The sequence below is a fragment of the Cataglyphis hispanica genome, chromosome 13, assembly GCF_021464435.1.
Source record: "Cataglyphis hispanica isolate Lineage 1 chromosome 13, ULB_Chis1_1.0, whole genome shotgun sequence".
Lineage (NCBI taxonomy): Eukaryota > Metazoa > Arthropoda > Insecta > Hymenoptera > Formicidae > Cataglyphis > Cataglyphis hispanica.
The window spans coordinates 6,100,376-6,120,684 of NC_065966.1; the positions used below are offsets into that span (position 1 = coordinate 6,100,376).

Below are 20,309 nucleotides of genomic sequence, written 5' to 3' on the forward strand. Positions count from 1 at the left end.
ATTCAAAATATCAAAAAAAATGTATACAAAATTCATGGTAAAAACATCTTTATTTAATCACATCAATAAAATTTTGAAAAAATAATATTTATTTAAAATATTATATCATAAATTATTCATTAAAATAAAATTTTATTGCCCTTGTTAATCTTTGATTTTCTAATGCCAAAATAACTCATTTGTAGATGCGATTTTATTAACAAAATTGACTCGATCTAATGTCCTGTATAATCACAAGTTTGTCGGTTTAATTCTGGGACACCCTGTATAAATACATATTCAATAAAGCGAAATATCTAGATAATCAAGTCTGTCGAGAGCAGATCTTGTTAAAATATCTGCTACAAATTTTGTCGGCAAAATGCTAGTAATAATCTACCAGAAATTGTTCTGTTACTAATCTAAGCTCATCATATCTTTACTAACATATACTGATAAATTTCTGTTGTTGGCAATTTCTGCAGTCAGAATATGCAGAATCTGCTCTTGCGCACAAATTCGACTGTCTGGAACAATAATAAATTTCTCATTGACGATACACATTTTATTAATGATAAGTCTTGTTACAAATCTTGCACTATATAGATGCATCTTTGGAGTATTTCCTATCACTTTCTTCTTTCAAACATTTAGATCGATAACAAAATTACATTAATATATATATATATATAGAAGTCTTCTCTTTTTTAAATTACCATTAAAAAGCTTTCAGTTGTATTACATACTATATTGCAATAAATTCTCTTGAAAGAGTAGAGCTGTACGCATTTTAAAAAATTATTTGCTTGCTTAAATCTAAATTAGAATAAGAAATTTGTACATACATATATCTATATGTGTATGTGTGTGTGTGTACATATATATCATAAGAAAAAGTGGAGATTTTCTGAAAATATCAACAAAATAGAGTAAAAATACACACTGAAAAGTATAATTTAATATATGTAAATATATATGTATATGTATAAAGAAAAAAAAATGAACGGTTAAGATTCCTCGCGTAATATCTCAGTTGCCGTTTTCACAACACGTTGCATTATTCTTGTATATGTAATATAAATTAGCATACTTTCTCTCCCTTTTCTCGTTTCTTAATGAAACTATAATTTATAATTGAAGTCTTCTTTTTTAATTTTCCATTTCGTTCGATCGATGAATAAGCGATAATAAAACTCGTGTTATTACAATGTATATACAGAAATTAGTGTTCCGGAACGAAATTGAGACACTTTACTAGCGTACTTCCAAGCACCGCGTTGACAAGGTTGCTTATTGCTTTCGCTCCGGACACCCTATATACATTGTATAATATATAAAACATAAGCTGTAATTCGCGGTAATTTCACAAATGATGACTGGCATCGTTCGATTCGCGATAAATTTTAAACATAATTCAACAGAACTGATCAATCACAATTGGTTTTCTCTTTTTCTTGCAATTTATATCAGACGTACTGAAGTAAATAGACAAAATTCTTGCTCATGATAGGACATTCAAGCTCGCAAGGCACAACAGGTTGCATCGTATATACCGAATATCACTATATATATGATATTCGAAATATGCAAGAGCCCGCTTGAGGGTCGTCAGACATCGATAATTACACAAATACGATATGTAAAAATGAGTAGAGTATATATCATCAATAAAAAAAGAAAAAGAGAGATATAAGACAAGTGGAGTAACGCGTGATATAAATAAAAATTTTTTATTGCGGTGATTAAACTCTCCGTATTGCTCAATACTTCCGGCGAATATCTCGGCGGTATCAAGCTCAATGGCGATATAGAAACTCTTCTCTTGCGAGATATATTAAAAGTATCAAAAAACTGTTTAACAGACTAGCAAGTATAATCTTTTATTGCCAAGTGTTCCTTAATCCTTTCGAGACGGCGTTCGGCTGTATTATATAGTTGACAATTTTTATTATTGTTTTTTTTTAGCAAGCTATTGAATCTCAATAGCTAATCAAGCTGTTCCTCAACGAAATTTAAAATCTTAAGACAACTATAAAAAAAATTTGAGCGCGAAAATATTTAGTCTCTCAGCAACGTGGAATCTCGAAAGGATTAAAGCTCTGAATCTCGATGTATCCCCATCAGGAACGATCAAAGAATCTCTTCCCGGTCTCTCGGACTTTCGCGTTATTAGGTATCGTCATTGTCGATTCGGATCACTCTTCCGTTTCGGGCTTCTTGTCGGTCGTTCCTTTCGCGTTGGTACTCTTCGTCTTTCGCTTGGGCGGAACAGGCACGTCGGAGGCGGCAGAGACACCGGCGCTAGCTGGCGACGACGGCGGCGGCGGTGTCTCCGGTACACTCGTGTCGGTTTCTAGAGTCTGTCCGGTCTTCGCGCCGATCTTCTTCGTAACTTTCACGGTCTTCTTCGGCTTGCTCTGGGAACCGTCCGCGGTTGCGCCCTCCGCCGTAGTCGATGGAGTCGCCTCCTCGGGTTTCGTCTTCGGTTTCTTCACTACCTTCTTCACCGTCTTCTTCGCCGCCTTTTTGTCCACACCTTCTCCATTCGCAGCGTCCAGCGAATCGGACTTCTTCAGGCTCTTCTTCTCGGCTTGCTTTTCCTCCGCCTCCTGCGTACTTTCTACTGACGGACTGGTCGGCGGTGTAGCCTCGATCACCGTCGGCGTCGACGGGATATTGAACACTCCCGCTTCAGTAGGTTCTTCCGTTGAACTTGACTCAGCAATTTCTGATGTCTCTGGAATTTCGCTAGACGACTTCGTTATTACTGCTGCTTCTGTTATCTCGGTTTGCTTAACTTGTTCGGCAGGTTCTGCCGTTTCTGCTTTTACAATCTGCTCTGCAGATGTTGCTTCTGTCGTTTCCATCTTTGTAGTTTGCGTTAGAGACTTTGCTTCCGGTGCTTCTGTTGTTCTCTCAATCTCCGTGGATTCCGCTAATTTTTCCACTTTTGCAGATGATATTTCTGATGGAGACATCACGCTGCTGACGGTCTCTACCTTCTCTACCGATGCTTCTGATGGTACGTCTTTTGTGATAAGTAAATCATTCGCGGATTCTTTTGCCGTCCGAGCAGAAGTGTCAGCACTTTCTGATAAATTGGCAACTACAGATGGGATATCGTCGCATTTCTCACAAACCGATCCGTTCAATTGAACTGGTTCCACTGTGATCGATGCGGGAGCGATATCCGTGGACTCGTGCACAGCCGTGACCGTAGTAGCGATTGCTTGATCCCGCATGGCTACAGCCGCGTCTGATACGGACTCTTTGGGTTTCGTCTGAAGAACCGATTCCGCTACCTGGATAGGCACGGGGCTGACGGTGGAAATCTCAGAAGCCGCCAGTAATACCTCTGCGTGCTGCTCACCCGGATCTATCGTGAGAGGTTGCGTTAGATCGGGTTCGATAACAGATTTCGTGGTTTCTTGCAGCGACGCTTCGCTCGTTATAGAAGAAGCAATGATGTTCTGTGGACTATCTACGCTAATTGCAGTAGTTTTAAGCTCCGTTGCATCTTGAGCGGAAACTGGAGTTTCTAGTTTTGTCTCAGTAGGCGTTGTTGCGCTCTCAATTTGCGTAACAGGCGTAGTTACATCTTTCTTGCAAGAGGCATCTACCAAGAGACACGTTGATGTTTGTGAATCAACTTGCTGCGTTTCGATAGGAAGACTTTCGCTTTTGTCTTCAGACGCCGATTCTTGGGTAGAAGACAATTCAGTACTTGTTTCGCTTAATTTTTTGTCCGTTGCTTTTGCGCTTTCTATCGCAGCCGGTTGCATCAGCTCGCTTGACTCTTTTATTGCAGCAACTTGTACCATGACACTTTTTTCGGAAGGTAATGCGGATGTTTTCTGCTCAGAGGATTGCGCGATGGTGACGCTTTCGTCGCTGATCTCACACGTAGTTTGCGCCGCCGAAAGCTTCTCCTCAGAAGCTTCGCATACTAGAGATTGCGTTGGATCCTTGTCTGCCTCAACTGGATGAAGGGAGAAGAAAACATGACAGATATATAAATAGACAAATATTTATAAAAGTATACACTGAAAACTATTCTAATAAAAAATTGCAAAGAAATCGTGCAAAAATTCTATACGATAAATACTATTTCTTATTCATTCGAATAAGAATAAAAATATCGATTAATGCGAGAAACAACGATATTCTCGTATTTATAGATAGTTACATTTTGTAACTTTAGGCAAGATAGACAGTGACGATCATGATTCTATTCTCATGTATTAAAGTGCGCCACGAATTTGAACAGTGCAATGTGCTCAAGTGAGAATATGAACTATGAAGAAATGAATGCATTAATAATAATACATATTTGACAATATGTGTGATTTTTAACATACATGTGAAACATATAAATAATGCTCATGTGCTCGTTATTAATGTAAAGCGTATAAAGCGTAATCGATGTAGCTTAATATCTTGCATATGTAATGCATGGCAAGCATATAAATGAAAATTATTTTACAGCAAGTTAAAAAAGCAATGTTCCAAAAAATGTTTAATTAGTAAACAACTGAAATAGATAATTTATAAAATATGCATGCTATTATGTTTTTCAATTGTGTTCATATACAAAAGCGTTAAATATTTTCCAAGTATTCGTATTAAATTATATCTCACACATTTTATTCATATATACATTTAATTTTATAATCTATAACAAAATTTAAAATTGTGTTGCAAATGCAAACAATTAATGCTAATTTAAAAATATGATATTTATAAAGTTTTTCATATTATATAAAAATGAGATAAAATTCAATATATAGAAATATATATATATAAGGAAATAATTGCGTTTATACATTTTATGAGATTTAGTATGATATATAATTTTGGAAGATGTCATAATCTTATATAATTTTGTCATTTGAAGGATAAAGAAAAAAAAAAAAAGTAGTGATAAGACAATGTTTTGTGTGAGCGCATAAAATATTTACCCCATTAAAGCAAAACGACAATACAAGACGCAGCAATGCTATGGCGCCAGGATCTGTTAGTTGCTGTCCTCTGTTCCTGTTTCAAACACTCAAACTGGATCAATTGTATTAACAAGAGATATCGGTTTTTTTTTGTATCTTCGGAATATCGCAAAAAAATAAATATCGCGTCCCAATATAAGCATCTCGATTTTACAATCGTTTCCTCGCTTGATACAATGTCTTCAATTCGAAACTATGAAAGTGAATACCGCATGCTGTATTAAGTGAAACGAAAAAAACAAACAAAAACGCAAAGCATCTCGAGGAAACAGTTAATGGCTTTTTGCATTGTGAGAGCACATTGAATTATTTTAAATATCTCGCAAATCTCTTATTATTTTAACAATTCATGAAAAGTGCTCGTCGAGCCAAGTGTCGTTATCTCAGTTTCTGGTGTGTGAACAAAATATTTTTTAATTTAAAATACATGAGATTACCTGTGTAATTCGGATTCATAAATGCGCTTGAAATATTTGTTACGATCTTATTTAAAATACATATTTTCTCAATTACGTATACAAGAGAGAGAGAGAGACGTACCAACTGGTTTAGTCACTTCGACATCTATAGGTTCAACAGTCTTTAGCTCAGCAGGCTCAGCAGGCTCAGCAGGCTCAGCAGGTTCATCAGTAGCGTCAACAGTAATGGCGCTTTCCTTTGGTTCAGCAATATCCTACAAGTTTTGTCACGTAATATGAATTATTCATCATCAGATCTCGATCTTAGCTTACGCAACTTTTGCGGAATCTAACTACTTACTTATTGATTTTAATAATTACGACTCAGATAACTTCCAGACTTTGCTAATTGCAATATGACATTTAATATAAAGCTACCTCTTTAGGTGGAGATGGTTGACGCTGCGGCGAAAGAGAAAGTGTCTCGCAGATCTTCTTCCATATATTGTCGAAGCTGTCGCGACCCATGTAGTCGATCTGTCCCTGCTCCCAGCTCTGCTTCCTCATGTGCTCCTCCAAGGCTACTTGCTCCGCGCTCCTCGCTTCGCCCAACGTCATCTGAGCCAAGGCACCGGCGATACCCATCTGTGCAATTAAAACAAATATCTTTCTTCTTAAACTAGTCGTGATATCGAGGAGAGTTAGCTAATGAAAAAATGACGTGAATACTACGATAAACATACGAACATATTACAACATGTTTTCTCTCTTCAGTATTCCTCAGGACAAATCACGTTTATGTTAATACAAAACTAATGCTACTTACACTTTAAAGCACGATGCACGAGAGTATCACGAGTATACAATGTGGAAGTAATATGGGTTAGTGCACATAAAGACAAATTGAAGACTAAAAATAATTTTTTTTAGAAAATAAACGTAATTATCTATCTCATCTCGGATGAAAATGTAATAACAGTAATAAATAAGTGACAAACAAAATGATTTCAGGCATATGATATAAATCTCTATACTATTACTCTATACATACTCTATACATTAAATGAATATACCCAATAAAAGTGCAAGTAATGTCCCAAGCATTATTAAAACAAATGATGAATATATATGAATATAACAATATACCATGTAATTGCAAAAAATTCTTTTTACAATAGTGAAATTACAATTGCATTATTAATTAATAATTGTAAACTTTCGTTTTTAGTAAAGCGAATATATTTCCAAAAACGTATGTACATAAGCGTACAATAACAAAAATATATTTATCGCGAATTTAAAAAAAAAGAGATGCGGGAACAATTACTTACATTTGCATTGTCTAGATGTTCCGTTATATTCGAGTCAGATCGCATGGCTACATTGTGGAGATCTGTACAAGGTGCAGGAGGGGAAGGGTGGAAATTTATTCTCTGCGTGTCTGTCTGCTTATTCGCAGTTCCCGATGATTGCTCGCTATTTTTCTCATTACTTTGACGATAGTGAGATGTAAAATTATCTTGAGCGCTATTTTGGATATGATGTTGCGAGTGGGAATCGTTATGAGAAACAGTATGTCTTTGATAGTGAGCAGTTTGGTCACTAGCGTGTTGCGCGTGATTTTCGCGCCACGTTTCGGTAGAATGCGGTTGTTCGTGAACCGATTGATGCTGGATATAATGATCATCCATTTTACAATAATCATGTTGATGAGATTGTCTAGAATGCTGATGATGCTCGCTATGTTGTCTCTGTTCATTATAATGATGTGGCTCATTATGATGTCTTTGCTCATGATGATGTTGTTGATATTGTTCATTATGCTGTTTTTGCTCTTTGTGTCCATGCTGCTCGGGATGGTATCTCTGTTCAGTCGGCTGATATTGTTGCCAATAATCTTCGGTGTGTTGTACGACTTGTCTTTGACTATGGCTCTCTTCAGAATAAAAAGTTGCATGTTCTTGATACTGATTATGTTCATTATTTGTAGGATGCGAACTATGTTGTGTTTGTTTAGGCGCATAAGAAAAACGTTGTTCGTAGTGGAATTGTTGATTGTGTTCAAATTTAGATGTATTGTGATCATTTTGATGATCAATATCCGCAGCCTTTTTCTCGTATCCTGCTCCACAATAATAATTATCATTCTTATCACTCAATGCACTCAATGCATCATCGGTTGCGAACAAATCGTTCTGTGGAGAGTACTCTTCCCAAGGATCTTTAAATTCCGAGAAATCCGGCGTTCGAGAATAAACGTCGTCACGGTTTATTGCATCAGAGTAAACGGAAATATTAGAAACGGGAGGTAGATAGGACGAGGAAGCAAATGCGTGCCAAATTGGAGCCAATGTGCTGGTGGCCTATGCAAGCATCATGCCAAAACAGAAAAATGCACACTCAATGGGTTAGTAGTGAACTAATGATAGGTATTGGCAGTGTCCATTTTTCTTATATACAGTGTCATGTTTTTCATATATACATATTTGATATTACACAGTTCTTGATTATGTAAAATTTTATTTTACGATAAATATGTGTTGGTATCAATAGCTTCTTAGAGTGCCATATGTATAACATTCATGTTCGATTCATTTATTAAAAACAATGCTACAATTACAAATAATGCAATTAGGCATTAATATATGTGATGATTGATTTAAATCTTTACCGAAATTAGTAAGTAAATAAAATAAGCAGAAAAAACAAAAAAAAATCAAATAAAAAATAGACACTGTAATAGAATCATAGAAAAATCTATTATATTAATTAATAGCTGCATTAATCATTTGAAAGATTTCTATTAGATAAAATAATATATAAACATTAACTTTTCAAATTATATTTTTTAAATACACAAATATGTTTTTGATTTAAAATTATATTGAAAATAATGTAGCTATTAATATAGACTATGTACAATATTTACAAAAAAAGATAAATCAAAAATATACCTTGCATCCCACAACTTAAAATACAATAATTAAATAATTTTTTCTTTCTAAGAAATATAAGATTCAAAATATATCAAAAATATAGAAAAAAATGTATGCATTTTTTCATTATATAAAAATGCAGCAAACAAAATCTAGATATGTATTCTTAAATGTTACCATTTATTATGCAAGCTTTCATACAGCATACAAAAAATCATTTAGAAATATGCAAGCAAGAAAAATTTCAAATTTGTCTAGCTATATTAAAAAAAAAAAAAAAAGAAAACGTGAATAACTCTGATATTCGCGAGCAAAAATTTTGGAAAGCTCATAATAATGAAATTAATCAATCGATAAAAACAGTTTTAGTATTACATTGTGAGGCTACACTTTATATAAAATATGCGGCACATTAAAATAAATCATTTTTTAAAATGCTAAAGTAAAATTTTGTGTGAATGAAATTCGCACATAGAAAATAATTACAAAACAACTACAAGTAGTATTAGAGGTGCATATAGTAGAGAGTCTTACCCTTTTCATATTTATAATTGAACATAATTGCTCATTGTTTTGCTTGTAAGTGAAATAAATGCATAAGTGTAGGAAAAAAGTTGAGATATTTTTTATCTCTTACGGCGAAAAGAATGCGCACAAATATAATAAAAATAATTATATATAATTATTAAAAATTATATATAATTATTAAAATATTCATATCATTTACATGTGCAAGAGAAATCTTTTTATTGAAAATATAAAAAATAAAAATAGTTGTGCGTTTGCAGCGCCACTTAGAAATATCATTCGTCATTTTAGCATATTAAACGCACACTATTCTCAAATGGATTAATAAAGCTTACCATGGAAGGCGACAGCTGCGGATGCACTTGCTCGCAGAATATATTCCACCACAATTGTAACAGCGGTTGCAAATGCGTAGATCCTGACGGTGGTTGAACGACACCAGTTAGAGTATCGAAATACTGTAACCAGGGTTTCGTTATGCCAATAAAGTGTATTATTCTCACATCCTCGCCAAATCTAAAAAAAATATATATATACATATAAACAAATAAATTGTCAAATAAAAAAAAAAATTATTATGACGAGAAAAAAGTGCAAGCTTACTGCTTAAATGCGGGCAGATACGAATACGTCGCGGTGGAACACATGTTGTAAATAAATGGTAAATGTTTGGAGATGTCCTTAGAGGCCCAATCACTAAAGTACATGTTTAATAAGCCTTGATCGCCGCCGTCGAATGAGCCCTTGGCCGCGGCAAATGCAGTGATTGACGCGAACGTTTGTTGAGATGGTCTGAATACAAATACTCCGGAATTGAAGCAATCGGGCCAACCGACATCAGGCGCGGCCGATAATTCCTCGCGCTCAAATAGTTCATCGCAATTTCGCACCACCTGGAAATAAATATATTTAATAGTTTTATCAACTTATTATAAATATCAAAGCTCTAATTCTAATTTATATTTTATTGTAAGACTAATTTTTATAAATTAATATACTTATATATAATTTGCTTTTCACACTAATTAAATAACAGAATAGTATAAAATCATTTTAATATTGATTCTCCAGCTCTAATTATAGCTTCAATTTTTTTTATTGTAGAGAGATATGAGAATAATATAAAATATATAATATATTAAAAAAAAATTTCGCGTTACTCACAAGCGCATCTGCATCGATGAATACACACTTCTCGTATTGAGTTAGCCTCCAGCAATGTAATTTGGTAAAAGTGATGCCTAACTCTGGTCTAGCCAATAAGGCCAAGTTTGCCTCGTCTTTCGAGTCGAGAACATTAACTTCCTGCACCAAGGAGAATACTGCCGCCAATTTTTCTCTAAGACAAGAAGCATGCTGGTTATTAGAGTTATGTCACTGCATTTTACAACTAGAATCTGACCAATGTCATTATATAGGATTCTTCAAACCGTTCTTCAGACCGTTCTTCAGACCTTCCCTTTTATTTTGAAAAAAAATGTTGCTAGGAAATTGAGACAAACATGTTTACCATAAAAGCCCATCTGAAGTTTCTGATGATGGTACTTATTTTCAAATCCCCGGAAATACTGGAAACCCAGGGCAATTTATGTCCCATGTTGTCATTTAAAATTTTTTATTTGCCTCCGAGTTCCGGGGATTTCCCAAAAATAAAAACAACATTGTTTTTTCAAAATAAAAGGGATAGATGGTCTGAAACACCCTGTATAGACAAAATGATTTATGTATCCAAACCACAGACATGATATGGTATATATTAATAGATTTAGTATTCTATGTATGACTCATGATGATAATATATCGTCTACAAAAATGACAGAAATTTTTAATAAACTTAATTAATTCTGATAAGAAAAGAATGTACAACTTTTTCAAAAATCAAATACAATATTGAACTCGGACAAGAACGATACCTCATCGTTGCCGTAACTCCGGGAGTGACCAGACAAGCTAGCTCGTACTTGGTGCCGACCCGACGTAGGGAGTGCGCCAAGACCAATGCTCCCAAAGAATAGGCATCGTTCGTAGCCAGTGTAACCCATGCATATCCTAAAAGACGAAGGAAGACGTACAATGGAACGCTTGGCGCATTCTATTAGATAGACGACACCTAAGTCGAGTCTATTTTCGACTCTTGGCAAAATCCACGCATATTATTGCGTCCAGTGAATATGTCCAGAACGCATGCATGCGTTAAAATTGATAGCAGTGTCATTTTCGTCCAAGATCATTTCAATTTCTACATCCGAAAGTTCATATAGACATTTATTTGATAAACGGAAAATGGTTTTCCCTTTAGTGCACATCAAATATAAAAAAAAAATTTTAGAGTGATTTAAAATTTTATTCATATTCTAGAAAAAAATATTTATGTAAAATATTTATTTTGAAAATAGTATTAAAACAAAATTAAGTAACTGGATTTTAATGAAATGCAAAGATGCTAATATTTATTTTCGTAAATTTCACAAAAATAGGTTTAAAATGTTTTCAAAATACATAAATGACATAATAGATATGTAAATACTTTGTTTTTACGGACGGTCCGTCACAGCTCAATTTCGCAATAACATATAAGGAAGACTATGCATGAAGACAATTGTGAATCCGCGCGCTGATAAGAGCGGTTCGCGGAATGTTAAGCTGATTTGGCCGATTCTTGAATTAACCGTGATCTTACGTAAGCGTAATAAAGATAGGCGAATTGAATTATGCCAACGAACTCCATGAAGTTCAAATGTTATCGAGTGCTTTGAACGAAGACGTGCACTTCTTCAAGTATCGTTATCTTAAATTTGTCAAAAAAAAAAAATTCATACATCGCTGTGCAAAAATTTGCTGTACAAGTAGGACATCTACTCAAATATTGTAAAGAGATCCCTTGAAAATTCCCTCATCTTCCAGGTATTTTTGTTCAAAATTTTAGGTAAAGAGAATATTTTAAAAATTTTTTGTTGCAATTTTCAAAAACAAGTCTTTTTATTGTACGCGTTTTTTACTCATATAAAGGAAAAACACAAAATTAATTTAAATTTTAACTGCTACATTTAAATGTATTAAAAAACTGAAGATTTTGTTAAGAGAAAAATTTTTAACTTACATAACATTTTCACTTTTTATAAAAAAAATTAAAACAAAGAAAATATATTGCATAGTCAATATTTCATTAAGATATTTAAATATATAAACAGAAATAGATACATATTTATTATATAATATACTTTAAACGCACGTAGTTCACAACTTGGCTTTCAGCGGATTGCAGATTGCTTACAATATAAAAGCAAGATTATTAGAAAGAGAAAATTTTTTTTTAAATCCCCTAAATTCTAATAAAATGAGAATTTTATGAGAATTCCTTGATTTCTCCAAGTATAAAAAAATTCCAGATTGTCCATGTTTTTTCCAGGAAGTAGACATCCTCATAAATATTCGGTTGAGAAACATCTATGATTTTTACAAATAATAATAAATAAAAATATTTCTTGTCTTGCACAAAGAATATAGATTTGTAAATTAAAATTATTGACCGGATACTTTTTGTAAAAATCAAAAAATGCGTTCGATCTACCGATTTTTTTCGCAAAAATGCAAATCAATGCAAACAAAGAGATGCTAAACAAAAAGAAAAATTACAAAACGAAAGGGACGTTGGCAGCCTTCCAATTCTACGGATGTATATTTAGATCTCTCTCTATATTGATCACACTTCCTCTCGGCTCAATAGAAGGCTCCAATTATATGTAATTATCTCCTGCGATGCGTTTATATGTTCACTATTGCGTTATACAAGACATCATGGATTGACTGATCATATCATGTCTTTAAAAAAAGAAAATCTTCATTGATTTTGCCAGCAGAGTATATATCATTGGTAAAGAAATTGTAATAAAATAAAATAATCAAAATTGTATAAAATAAAATAAGTAATAAAAAAAATAAAATAATAGATTTCTATAGAGAGGCGTTTTAAAATAAATCTTAAATTTTTTAAATTTTTCTTTGATATAGATCTGCAAATGATGCTGATTCAAATAAATGCGAATACTTATTATTATTTTCATACACGATACATTATGCGAATCCTCGTTTGACGTGTAACCAGCTGATGTTAAGGCGCGCAAAATCTAGCACGTGCAAAAATTTTTAATACCCACGCAACAGAAACTTGGCATTAGAAAGATGTAAATCGCGATTATTGCGCGTTACTTTCTTGCAAGCGCAAAATTCATCGCATATTTATTTATAACGCATACTATTTCTATTTCGCCTGATATCGCTCCGCGCGTAGGTATCGAATTTTGGCTGCGCTCTATTTTTCTCCCTGGATAAAACACGTCATCTATTCTTAGGCAGACTATCTACGACTCGTACGCACGCTGCACAATCATTTTCTTATAGAGACGTGGAAAGAAGCGTTTTCAAAATCACGGGATGTGTCGACGCTTTTAGAATTTTGCCGCGTAATCCTTAAGAATATATGTGTCATATGTCAAAACATTGATAAAAGTATGAAAATTTCGCAAACTGTTCTACTTCTTCTAAGTGTCTGTATAAAAGCTAAGCACAATTCTATTAACGTTTTGAAAATTATTTAAATTAAAGTTTGTACTGATGAGTTTGTATGATTCTTACAAAAAATCGCGTATTTTGTAGCACTTATTGACAAATTTGACAAGAAAAAAACATTGTCAGCGAAATAAAAATTTTCATGTATATTAACAAAATTCTAATAAATATTTCTGCAAAACTTGATTTAAATTCACTTACTCATTTAAAAGTTTGCTTACTCATTTATTAAAAAAACTAAAAATAAAAATATACTAAAAGTAAAAAATATTTGTTATAAAATCTTTCTGTAAATTATTTGTTCCTTTTTTTTGTTTCTTGCAGTTAATTTCAGGGGATATTCACGATCAAAAGTTTTTGTCATAAATTAAAAAAAATATCAATTCCAACTATTTTTTTTCACGAAGATATAAAAAGCATATTATTTAGTGATACTTTAATTCTTTTTATTTATTTAATTTTTCAAAAAAAAGTATAAATGTAAATTTTTTATTTTTTTATTTTTAATTTTAACAGCTTTTCGCTACTATTGTACAGCCAGCACATTCTTAAACTCGCTTATCGCGTTTGCACGATTGTAAAAAGATGAAATATTTTATTATAATTATACATGATAATTATATACATAATTATGCTCTTCAAGCATGCTAAATTTAACGTATTTGTATCGATTCTCTCTCTGTTATGATTCGATAAAGATAATAACAAAATGACAAAATAGTATAAGTTGGGCAAATAATGTTTGAGTAAATTCAAGTATGTTATCGGTACAAAGTTCATTTATCAGAGAGACTCACTGGACAATATTTACTAGTAAATGTAAATAATATTTACTAATAAAATATCAGGAGACTGATGACGATGGTTATATAAAATATGAGATGGTTATATAAAATATGAAATATACAGAGAGGTAGTGGCATACAGGGTGTTTCAAATCAACTTTGACGATATTCTGGACAGAGATATTTGACAAATATGAAAAAGAAAATTTATCGATCGATTATTTTTTTTCTTTATATAAAAATATTGTTGCGATATTGAACCGCGTTTTGTTCAAAATAATTTTTTGCATCAAGATCTACTTATGCTCGTAACTGTTATGTATGATGCAAATTAGAGATTTGCCAAATAACGTCAAACCCAAGATAACCTTGCGGATGAGGAAGAATGTCATCATGTGTACACGTGATGTAAAAGAGATCGATCGCACCATACATTTATACATGATAAACTACATGATTCTTTAATTCTCCAAAAGTTGTCATTGTCGTTATGCCTGCACAAAGTATGCGCGGTCGAGCATGTATGTTAGAATCTAGAGCGGATAAACGTCGTAGATGAATAATAATGAGTCACGAGAGAGAAAGAGCGGAAAGAGAAAGAGGACCAAATACAAGACTCGGGAATGAGGAGGATCGGATTTCTGGCTGTCTGTGTTCTCGATAACATTTAAAGCTGTCGCTCTTCCTACTGTGTTTGTATTTGATTTCATATATTTCTGAGAAATATGTGTCATGTGTAATTAGATTTATCACACGAAATATACTTTGTTTGTCCACCTATCACTTCCATTTGTCAAAAATTAAATATTCTATGAATCAAAATAATGTGAAACGTAAAAGAGCACATAATGTGGAATATAAAAATTAATTTTTGTAACTTGATTTATTTATTTATTTATTTAAAGAGAGAGAGAGAGAAAGAAAGAGAGAGAGAGAGAGAGAGAGAGAGAGACAGACAGAGAGAGAGAGAGAGAGAGAGAGAGAGAGAAATTTTTAATTAAAGAATATATTAGCTAACAAATATTTAGAATTAAAAATTATAAGATAAAATTATTAATAAAATATATTGAAAATAAAAAATAAATGTGGTATTTTTTCGCAATCGATTGTAAAAAGATCGTGTGGCAAAATAGAAATTTTATGTTAGAATTCTTCTATCTAATTTTGAAGAGAAATAGTTAATCTTTTACTCGAAAGTGTGTGTGTGTGTGTGTGTGTGTGTGGGAGATATTTTTCGTGTATAAGTTACGACGAGAGATGCGAGACGTTTTAGGACCCCCGCTATATTTAATGTCGCCTCGTCTCTGGCGAGGGTTAATCTTCTCTTTGAGAGACGGTAGAGGTAAGGTTTTCTACGTATAACATTATGGTGCGAGAGTAGTCCGAAACCCGAGGAGGCAGAATGCTGGCATAGGTTTATATTTATACAAACCGCTCTCCAGCTCTTATAATAGCGAGCCGTCCTCGCATTCGCGGCGAAATGCATTCATATATCTTGTCTTAGGTCAAGCGCTTATGTCTCGGGGAACTAAACCGGCTACTTCCTTATAAAATTTCTGCGCGTACAGAAATCGTCAAGAATAGCGATGCAGATATCCGGTTTTCTCAATGCAAAAACATTTAATATTGATTGCGAGCAAAATCAGGGTGTCTATTCAAAGCTTGTAAAAAAATTCCCTACTTTTTCAGACAATTTATTCAAAATTTCAGGTAAAATTAAAGAATTTTTATATATATATATATTTTTTTATTTAGAACTTTTTAAAATAAATTTTTTTTTTTTTGCGTACGTTTTTTAATGCTTTTCACTCGTTTAAAGCAAAAATATAAATCACTCAAATTTTTAATATTAAAAGAACTGAATGATTTTTGTAAGGTAAGTTTTATTTTTTTTTCATTTGCATAATATTTTTATTTTCTATCATTAATTGTAAAAATTTTAATATTATATATTCAATATTTTTCGCTATGACAATGAACAGATAACCAAAGAAAAATATATATATTTATAATATATTTGAAACATATAATTCATAATCATTGGCCAATCAGATTGTCGATGCAATCTTGTGCAAATTGTGGCTTGCAATATAAGAACAAAATGATCAGAGAATTTTTGAAAATATTCTCCAAGTTGAAATAAAATTTCATGAGAATTCTCTGATTTTTCAAAGTAAAAATAAAATCCCTGCGAATTCCAGATTTTCTAGGGTTTTTCTAGGGAGTAGACATTCTGAAAATTAAACATTCAATATTCGAAAATTCTGCAAATTAATTAAATTATTACTGATATATTTTTATTTTACTTTTATTATTATTATTTATAAATTAAAATCTTCACATTCTAGAAGTAAAAAAAAAAGATAAGTAATGCAATTATCAGTTGCAAAAAATATTAGCAAAAATAAAATTCATAATATAATTGCATCGCAGTTTTTTTTTATTTAGGTGCTGATTTCATATTTCCTTTCTTTTTTAAATTCTTACTGCTATTCTCTTGGCGCACAATGATTGTTCTGACAACAAGAATATGACAGCATTCGCGCCAGACTTCTAATGCCGAAGCCCAAATTCCTGATCCAATGTAGACGAGGTCAAGATTGAGATGGTATAAAAATAATATAGCTTGCTGTCGATAAAAGTTCAATGAACTTGACTAGGTTACTGGCGCCAAATATTTTATAAACATTGATTTTTTTAAATATATGATTGTTGAGCACTTCATTTATAGTACGATTCTTTTCGTTTATTTAAAGATGATTATACGCAACAATTTTCAGAAAAGAATATTCACTAAAAAAATAAATTTAATTTATTGAAGAAAATTTTTTAATAAATAAATAGATTAATAAATATAGAATTTCTTTGACAAAATTCATTTAATTGAAATCTATTCATGTATATTTTGAGTAATATTAATTGTGCAAATATTGTAATATATGCTATAATAGAAAAATATTGAAATCTTTTATTTCAAAAGCAGGAAATATTATTTATATTAGATATATTTCTATAAAAATGTTCTAATCATCCAACATTTAACAAACATTTTTTTCAAAGCAAAAAAATTATAAATCACGTTTTTCTTGATATTAATAAATTCTTATTTTTAATTTCACGCAAAAAATAAATATTTCTGTTATCATTAAGGTAGTTTGCGGCGATCGATAAACATAATGCCCTTATCGCAAGTCCTCAATTATGTATGTTATGATCGATATGCCATCTCGAGACACTCGAGACTAGTAATGTGCTAACAATTGTAACGAGAACAATCAAGACTTATATTGCCCTCTCTCTTTCTCTCTTATACCTGATAAAATATATTCCAGATCAGTTATTTCAGAAAAATTATTTAATTTTCGATGCATCCAAATATTTCATGACAAATACAATAATAAACAGCAACAGCAAAATAAAAAATTAATCGAATATTTTATATATATTTTACGTGACAAAAATTAAAATTCTAATCCTCAATTGCTCGTAATTCAATTAATATAATAATATTTGTAAACAATTATATTTAAGCCAGAAATTTATTTTTTATGATATCAATAGCTTATTTTCTTTCCACTGAATATATTAATGGATCTGTATTCTAAACAAAGCTGTCATGATACGAGAAAAGCCCATACTCGTGTGTGCGTGTATAATTTGAGCGACATCCTAAATATACCTACATATGTCGCTCTGATGAATTCTTTCTGGCAGATATTCAAACTAATCGCCACCTGCGCGAACAATCGGATAGCGACGAGAGACATTGCTGCGTACAGCAGCAACAAAATTTTTTCCCGTCTCGTCTAGAATACATCGAGACGAATTGCTGTCAAAAAAAAAAAATAAATAAAAATAAGCGCGCTCTCTCCGAACGTTTGGCAAGGAGCCGCCGAATTTCTCTCCCTCTCAGCAACAGCCAGGAATAAACTTTAAGAGTTACCGCCGACGACGGTGACTTATCTTATTTTGTGCGTAAGGAATTCAACGTCTCTCAGTAAAAAGAAAAGGACGCGGAGCGCAGTTAAATTTTCCTCGCTGCCATTTTCGACCAACTTTTACGACTCGAGAGATCTCTCTCTTTTCGTTGTCAATTATACGATCAATTAACATGATGACTTACGAGAAAGTGATAATTATACAAGGATTGAGTGTACGATTTCTCTCTAAATCGAAACTCATCTTAAAATATTATTCATCTAGAGACATTATTTTTTAAGATAAGCATGACATTTTTTATAGACATATATGTTATACATATATGTATATATATATATATATATATATATATATATATATATATATATTTACAAAATTTATACTAAAATAAATAAATAAATAATAAGTTCAAAACAATAAAAAAGCAGAAATTTGAAAAAATCACTTTTCGACGGTCTATATGTATATAAAAACAGGTTTATATACATATATAATAATATAGACCGGCGAAAACTGATTTTTTCAAATTTCTGCTTTTTTCATTATTTTGAACTTATTTATTTATTTATTTATTTTTATATATTTTTATTTAGTTATTTATTTATTTATTTTTTGAATGCCTTATTAGAATTAAATTACAATTGGTGTAATTTACAATAGTTTGTTATTTAACTACCCATTAGATTTATTTTGTTACTTTTTTCAAACAAATAAAAAATTTTGAAATTATTTTAAAAAATTATCAAAAAACGTAATTTTTCAAAGTTTATTAATATATAACTTTTTAACGAAGCATTTCCGGACCTATGTTTATTAGAACTTTTTTGTTTCAAATTTAATTTCCTATAAAACCTTGAAGTTTCATGGTCTGACCTGGAACACCTTGTATATTCAATAAACAATCCTGCAATAGTTGAGCGGCAGTAACTTCCCTCTCTTTTTCATTCAATATATTAATTTTTTTTCAAATGTATTTAATGTTATTAAATATCTCGTCTCTTTTGTTCGAAAAGATGAATTTTTAAATTGCCGCCATCTTTGACGCAGGCGTGCCGACTCCTGAAACCGGGCGCGAATCCCGTAAATGAAAAAAATGAAAACAGTCATATAAAAAAAGCGCAATACTCCGCAAATGAATAAAAGTTCTTGCGAACGAAACTTCGTTTTTCGAAAAATCGATCGCGCACGGTACATCGAACCGGTGGCGCGAGAAGAAGAGGTACGAACATCGACACGAACATCGACACGATGAAAATCCGAACGACACGAAGGTCATTGGGTCAAGACCGGCGAGCAACGTTATCGGCCGGCTAACTCTGCGCCGGAGTTAACTGAACGCGATCACGCGATAGGTTGTTCTTAACAATAAATGAGACTTACCTCCCATGACTGATGTTTACTAGTGAGAGAGTTCGAATGTCCGCTTCACGTCTATTTGGATCGAAATCGGGGGGAATTGAAGGATCCGTACACACCCACCACTTGCCGGCACTGACTGGTGAAACAGGAACGATCGTCTGCACTCTGTCAGCGCCACAACACGAGTGACGATGTGACGATCTGACGATCTGACGAATCTAACCGCGATGCGACACTGGACACTGCTCCTGCGCGAGATAGACCCTTTCTATTGGCTCCCCTCCACTCGTCTCTTTATCTCCGGCGGCAAATTTAAATGCCGGCCATCTGTCTTTTACGTCACCGATGAGATATCATTAAAGATGTCATGGGATTTAGCGCGACTGGAAAAAAAACTTGTTGCGCGTTATTTTAGTTCGTCCAGTTATTGTTTTATTATCGAAAATGTAAAATCTTTTATGTAACTGCATCAAGAACAATAAAATTATTTTATTGTTTTCTTCAAATCAAATTACTGTTTTCTTATCTCTCGACAATGTAAATATTTACTTACTTATAGTAGCGCACAGTGAGTTTTTTTTCCAGTCATACTAAATCCCATAAGACCATGTACATATTTAACGATATCTCGTTGGTGTTTTCGATAATAAATGAACAATAACTGAATGAATTAAAATAAGATTATAAATAAATCTTCGATGCAATCAAAAGCGGTGATGCAATATCCTTCGCAATTATCTCCGGACCCGCCGAGCCTACTTGATATATAATCACAAAATTTTAGGGCTGACAGTCTTTAATATCCTAACAACACAT

The 20,309-nt window shown here is 32.5% G+C and overlaps 1 protein-coding gene across 3 annotated transcripts; it reads right to left on the minus strand.

Annotated features, from left to right (window-relative positions):
• Positions 1 to 529: 529 nt before the first annotated feature.
• Positions 530 to 19,700, minus strand: LOC126854199 (proteoglycan 4). 3 transcript variants are annotated; one of them, XR_007688074.1, is made up of 10 exons: positions 19,515 to 19,700; positions 10,755 to 10,890; positions 10,006 to 10,180; positions 9,445 to 9,734; positions 9,177 to 9,357; positions 6,709 to 7,740; positions 5,816 to 6,022; positions 5,520 to 5,652; positions 4,938 to 5,013; positions 3,812 to 3,958 (listed from the first exon to the last, which is right to left on the minus strand). XR_007688074.1 is itself a non-coding variant. In XM_050600659.1 (9 exons), the coding sequence occupies exons 1-9, from the start codon at positions 19,519 to 19,521 to the stop codon at positions 2,175 to 2,177; spliced, it is 3,945 nt and encodes a 1,314-aa protein (XP_050456616.1). In that variant the 5' UTR covers positions 19,522 to 19,700; the 3' UTR covers positions 530 to 2,174. The 3 variants fall into 3 exon arrangements, 2 of the variants coding, with proteins under 2 accessions (XP_050456616.1, XP_050456617.1); XM_050600659.1 differs by lacking the exon at positions 4,938 to 5,013 and having other exon boundaries at positions 530 to 3,958; XM_050600660.1 differs by lacking the exons at positions 4,938 to 5,013; positions 6,709 to 7,740 and having other exon boundaries at positions 530 to 3,958; positions 19,515 to 19,698.
• Positions 19,701 to 20,309: the final 609 nt, after the last annotated feature.